This window comes from Gymnoscopelus braueri, assembly GCF_963280865.1.
Source record: "Gymnoscopelus braueri genome assembly, chromosome: 10".
NCBI lineage: Eukaryota > Metazoa > Chordata > Actinopteri > Myctophiformes > Myctophidae > Gymnoscopelus > Gymnoscopelus braueri.
In genome coordinates, this window is record NC_137611.1 from 12,488,073 (window position 1) to 12,494,740 (window position 6,668).

A 6,668-nucleotide genomic window follows, 5' to 3' on the forward strand; every position below is an offset into this window, starting at 1 on the left:
CACAAAAGCATCTTACGTAGCAGTCCGCAAGCTCGAAACGCGGCGCGAAGCAACGCTCTAGCTACGCTCTAGCTACGTACTTAACTCCATATTAAGTCACAACTGATGTCATATTTAATGACGTGAGAGTCAAGGTGGCCTTCTTAAAGTGCTGCTCATGGAAAAAGCCACGGCGAAGTCTTAAAGTAGCTTACATTGTTAGAGGACTGAATTTAATGCATATTTCCTAGATTTTTTTTCTTGTGTTCCAGCCTCTCAAGAAATGGCCTCCTTGTTACTTAAGATATTCTACAGGATGTTTGGCGGGGGAGGACAAGGGCAAAGGCAACCTAGCCAACAAGAGGCGGCGATTCAGAAACTCAGAGAGACAGAGGAGATGCTAAAGAAGAAACGGGAGTCTCTAGAGAAAAGCATCGAGAAGCAACGGCTTACCATAAAAGAAAACAACACAGAAAAAAAAAAAACGGTGGCCGTGCAGGCCTTGAAAAGAAAGAAGAGGCACGAGAAGGAGTTGAACGATATCGAGGGTAAGCTGTCTAACGTCGAGTCGCAGAGAGAGGCACTGGAGAACGCCAATGCCAACACCGAAGTGCTCAAGAACATGGCCTTCGCTGCCAAGGCCATGAAATCTGTCCACGCGGACATGGACATCGACAAGGTGGACGACCTCATACAGGACATCACAGAGCAGCAGGAGCTGGCGCAGGAGATCTCCGACGTCATCTCCAAACCCATCGGCTACGGAGAGGTCTACGACGAGGATGAGCTGCTGGCCGAGTTGGAAGAGCTGCGACAGGACCACCTAGACAGGAAGCTTCCGGAGATCGACGGGGCGGAGAGCGTAGCGCTTCCCAGCGTGCCTTCCACTTTACCTTCCAGACCTGCTGAGAAGGAGAAGAAGGACGGGGATGAAATGGAGGATCTAAAGCAGTGGTCAGGGAGCATGTAGACATGGCATTTGCCACGTGCATTACAGATCAGAGATGGTCATTTTGTCCCAAACTCAACAAATCGACACACTTTTATCTCTGGGGATCATGAACAAGATGCAGGATGCATCTATCAGTCAGATATTCCTATTCCTTTCCTATTGACTTCCAAAGTTCGCGGGCCCTGCGTAGACAAACCAGCAGTTTGGTAGAGATCTGCGCTCTGAGGAGTGCACTTTTGTAGTTGATTTTATTTTTTTATTATTATTATTTCATTTTGCTACAGTAGGAAGTAATTGCTAAATGTGATAGGTGCAGCTTGTTTGGTACTCTTGAGACTATAGCAGGTTTTCTCAAACATTTTCATCGTATATGGACCCCCATTTGAAAAGATTTTGTGCCAGTGACTCCCGTAAGAGATGTTCTTAAAATGTATTTGAAAATAGCAGATATACAAGCTCACAATGCGTCGCATTGCAGTGCGTTGTGAGCTTGTAGATGAGCTATTTTTTTAATAGACCAAAAATAAAATGGCACAGTTTAAACTGTTCCTCATCTTGGTGGGGACCTCCTGGAACACCCATTTCGGATGCTGTCAATGCACTGAATGGGACATTATCACGTTTAATCAGGCTATTGATTGGTCTAAGTATGGTGAGATACTGAACTACCCACATTTAATCAGACTATTGATTGGTCTAATCAAGAGATGCTGACCTACCGACAGGGCTCAGTAGGTGTTTTGCATAAAGTACAGTTTTGGACCGCGTCGGAGGCGCGCCGTCTCAAGCGAACTTGAGCCACGAGAGGCACCACTGAGCGAGCTAAAGCGAGCGAGTTGCCGTGCCGAACGCTGCGAAGTTCGCTTGAGCCTACTCAGCGTCGTCCGAGTTATGTACCGATAGGCACAGGAATTGTAAATCATGTTTTGGGGTGAGCGTTTGCCCCAACTTTCATCAACCCACAGAATAACGACAAAACACCTACTGAGCCCCGTCGGTAGGTCAGTATCTCACCTACCTAGACCAATCAATAGTCTGATTAAACGTGATAATGTCCCATTCAGTGCATTGACAGCATCCTGTGCCTGGAACCCCCTCAAGGTCCTCAGACCCCCACTTCTGGAGAACCAAAGAAGCTGCAACTGACTGGAGTCAACACGCATCTACGTATACGTGTAACAAAACCGGTGATATTGATGTTTATAACAAAAAAAATCTGTGTCATTTTAGATTTTTTGCATTGGCTATCCAAAAATAGCAGATATACAAGCTCACAGTGCGTCACTTTGTGCCGCGCTGCGAGCTTGTACATCTGCTATTTCTGAATGTTTTTGAATAATCTTGAAGGTGTGAGAACTATGGATTTAGAAGGCATTTGTAGTATCGGCCTCAGATCTCAATGGGTTAACTTGACATCTGAAAAGATTGTCAGAGCATGCTTCTGAACTCACCCATATTCTGTTGATACAAGCTTTGAGACAATGCAGAAAAGTAATCACTCATGCGTATAAGATAATGTGATGTTTAATATGCCTTTCCATATATGGCAATTTGCTCTAGTAGAAAGAGAAAGCACCATAAATGGGAAAGCACACGTCATCAAGGATCTGTAGCTGTATATAAATTAGCTAGAGGTTCAACTTCAGCCATGAGTATTGATAAAGGGAATTGTAGTAAATTCTTCCACCACCTTTAAGATATTAACTACTTATCTACACTAACATCATACGTCAATATCCGTTACCTTTACCACAATGTCATTAGTGTTCAACTATCTAAGGCAAGTCATTGCTGCCGGATCACTGGGACGATCGTTTCTCAAGCGAAGCGCCAGCTCGTTTGGGCCTTCTCTTAAACGGGACGGTCTGGGGGAAGATGACGACGAACTGCGTAAGAAATGCGAGCAGAACATGACCAGGCTGACTGATGAAAATCACGCTCTGGCCGAAACGATCCTGACCACGGAGCTGATGATGAAGGATATGGACAAACACACGCCGCAGCACGACCACTGGGAGCAGTACAGGAGGGAGCTGACCGTTGAGAATCACGTTTTGGCCAAAGAGCTCCTGTCTGCAAAGTCGCTGATGAAGAAGATGGAGGAACAGAGGGAGGAGCACAACAAATGGGCGGAGTACAGAAGGCAGATGGGCTACCTCGATGCGCGGCAAAATAAACACATTCTAGACTAGTGGGTTTCAAAGTGGAGGCCGCCATGGGGCCAATTAGAAAAGAAAAATGGAAAAAAGCTAAATCAGACAAAAGTTATCTGGATTCCAATTTTCAGCATGTCATTAATGTCAACATTTTCAAAATCATTTAAAAATAGCAAAAGTAGACAATCTACAAGCTCACAACACATCAAATTGTAGATCTGCTATTTTCATTGTATTTTCACACTGTGGGGGCCCAACAGGATATGGCTCTTTGGGTTGGGTAATCTGGCCATGCTGACCATGAGGTTTTGTGAGTTGATCAATACTCTGCTTTCTGCCATTCTTTCGGATTCAACAACGTAAGGCTCAATTTGCTCGATGTTGGTCATGTCAGACATTGTTCATTATCGGATTAACCCCAGTTTACCTGTACTCAATTCCGCCTGTGTGCTGTGGAAGTGAGTTAGAATATACAGAGTATCACCTTCCTCCCAAGGCTAACAGAAAGGCAGAAAGATGCTGTCACAATCACAAAGCACCTGTACAAGAAAGCACCTCGCTCAGCATAGCCAGTGACAGGCAATGTTGCAATCTTCTGCTTTATTCAGATCATAGGAGAGACAGGAAACCGAGGGCAGAGAGAGAGAGAGGGGGGGGAGAAAGGCATTAGACCTGAGTTCAAATCTGATTCATGGCGTCATCATGTCTTCATGATGCCACAAGTCCGATTCAAACCCAGGTCCCTGCAACTCAAAAGGACAATGTGATCTGGTTGAGCTACAAGGCACCCCCAATAGTTTTTTTATGGCGTGGCTCTGTAGGTGGTAAGCCGTCTGAGAGTAGAAGAGGAATACCACCGCGCCTCAGCCAGAGCAAGGCCTGTCTGGTGTGTCACAGGAACGGGACAGTACAGCAGCGAAGGAGAGGACACTGGAGCAGCTCGGACATTTAAGCCTTTTTATTTTAAGATGCTTGCAACAACAGGTGAACTGACTGTTACGAATGCCGCAGGCTGAGGAGGCATTTAAATACAGAACATTTGTTTAAGCATTATTGCGTGCCAAATGTCTTGTGCACTGTGCCGGTATAGGCCATGCATTTTGAAATATTCATGAGATATTTAACTTTCATTTCATAATAATGGAAGTCAATGGTATTCGGATCGGGCGAAGACCGTGCCCAGATTTTGAGTCACAACACAAAACTGATGATGTCATAGATAAATTGACGTAATATGAAGTCTTTGTTTTTTGTTGTTTTTCCTGACTAAGTTTTGACATTTTATAGCTGCTGCGCTGCAATGAGTTGTTGGGGTAGGCCTACATTCAGCATAAATGAAACCACTATGGAACCATCAGTCACGTGTTTCTAATTCACACACAGTACAATGTTCTTTCTGAGGTCATCCAACTTTTGGTGGATGTGTAACAATTGGGCATGTTTGTGGTGGGAAATTACCATAACATGCATACAGTATGTAACAACTCTGTATGTAACAACTCTAAGCAAATACATGGTAATTTTTCGCCCCAGTGTTATTCCAACAAGTACTTTTTACAAATTGCATAATATTCCTGTGTGATCACTAGAGGCAGTACATACCACACTCAACTGTTATTTGTCCATGTAATAAGCTAATATGGCCATTCTATAAGTGACTGACCAGCACTCAAGGTCTCAGGAAAAGAGGCAGAAATGGCTACCAACTTACCTCAGTCAGGAATGTGTGTAATAGGTGATGCTGAAGTGATGAGGAGGATCTCTAGTTCACAAGTCTCAAGTTGTGGATTTTTTTTAGGCCTCACGTCTTCACAAATTACCCCCTTCCTTCCCTCACTGTAATATCTGACAATAACAATAACAACAAAATGGTGTGCCAAGGCACAAAGATGGCACAGACAACTTCAATTCCAGGTGTGCCTTAGGGATTTTGTGACAAGTTCAACCATGCATTATTATTGCTATATAATATTGCACTATACAAGAGGTTATGAATTATGTTTTAATTTAGGCCTACTACCTATGCCTATCACTACTTTGTGCACATTAATTTCCCAATGCAGAGGGCAAATAGCCTTCTATACCCACACAATAATTATTTCAACCACTTTCAACCTGGCATCCATATGTTGGGCATGATTAGACCATCATACACACAATAGCACAATATTTAAAGGCAAAAATAATTTATTAGGGAATTCTGAATTTTAGTTTTCTTTCACATTTCAAAACACAGAACAGTAACAATTGCGTCAACCTTTCGCCAACTTGCACCAGTTTCTTTTCGCCACAAGATGGAGTCAATGAGACTCCCTGCTGACCTCAGAGCAGATTGCCATACACATTTCCGAACCTAAATAAAACGCAGACAGTTATGTCAAACAGCCATAGTAAAATATAAATATCATAACAAAATAAGAATGATTGACCACATTTTAACATTAGCATTCGCTCATCCAAACTTAGTACGAGATTGTTCTCCTTTTTTAGGGGTGTGTGTGTGTGTGTGTGTGTGTGTGTGTGTGTGTGTGTGTGTGTGTGTGTGTGTGTGTGTGTGTGTGTGTGTGTGTGTGTGTGTGTGTGTGTGTGTGTGTGTGTGTGTTGATTGTGTGCATTCTGAAATTCAATTACATAAAGCAGTGGTTCTCAAACCTTTTTATTTGAAGGACCAGGACCCAATAACTCTGAGATTGTACAAAATGGGGTCTATTTGGTTCCATTTGTACACTTTCAGAATCACAGACCTGTTAAGGGTCCATTAAGAACCCTCTCAAGCAACCCTGTGAGGGTCCCTGGACCCCACTTTGAGAACCACTGAAATAAAGTAAATAAATATTAGTATTTAAGTCAAATGATCATAACCAAGCCTAGACAGGTGGCCTGCATATATACAATGACAGACATTTAAAATAGTAAATAACTGTAAACAGGAAATTTAAATCAAAAAGACCACATAAAACAGTAACACACCACAGCAGACGATATGGGTCACTTAGCTGTCAAAAATGTGCAATTGTAAATTTTCATATCGCAGCAGGATAAAACATATTGAGTGTTTGCATGCACACAGTACAGTACTCGTGTTAACCCATTCAAACCCGGAACGCATCCGTGTCATTTTACCTCATTTTGCATCACCATCTTTTAAACACTTTAATCAGATTTTATACTTTGGCTATTGAAAAATAGCAGATATACAAGCTCATAGCGTGTCACTTTGTGCCGAGCTATAAGCTTGTAGATCTGCTATGTTGGAAAAATCGTGGAAAATGTTTGCAAATCTTTGAATATATATATTTTTAAGCAAACATTTGTAACTCAAATCTTTGCTTCTGGGTGTCCCTGGAACAAAATATTTTGAGATGGGGGTCCGCAGTCAAATACATGTCATTTTGGGTTCGGGTTAGGGTTAGGTTGACATGATAAAGCTTGAGCACCACTGATATAGAAACATCAGTCTTTCATAAAACTGTTAGGATTTAGAAAACATTTTTAGAATCGGCCTCAGCTGTGGGTTAATGGGCTCACCGACACATATTAACCCATTAAGACCGGGAACGCATCCATGTGTCAATTTAAGA

At 42.7% G+C, this 6,668-nt stretch overlaps 1 protein-coding gene across 1 annotated transcript; it reads left to right on the forward strand.

The window, feature by feature from the left end:
- Positions 1–295: 295 nt before the first annotated feature.
- LOC308093373 (charged multivesicular body protein 4c-like) lies at positions 296–949 on the forward strand (the record flags this gene model as incomplete). Its single annotated transcript, XM_080439709.1, has 1 exon — positions 296–949. The coding sequence occupies one exon, from the start codon at positions 296–298 to the stop codon at positions 947–949; it is 654 nt and encodes a 217-aa protein (XP_080295835.1).
- Between the last annotated feature and the right edge of the window lie 5,719 nt (positions 950–6,668).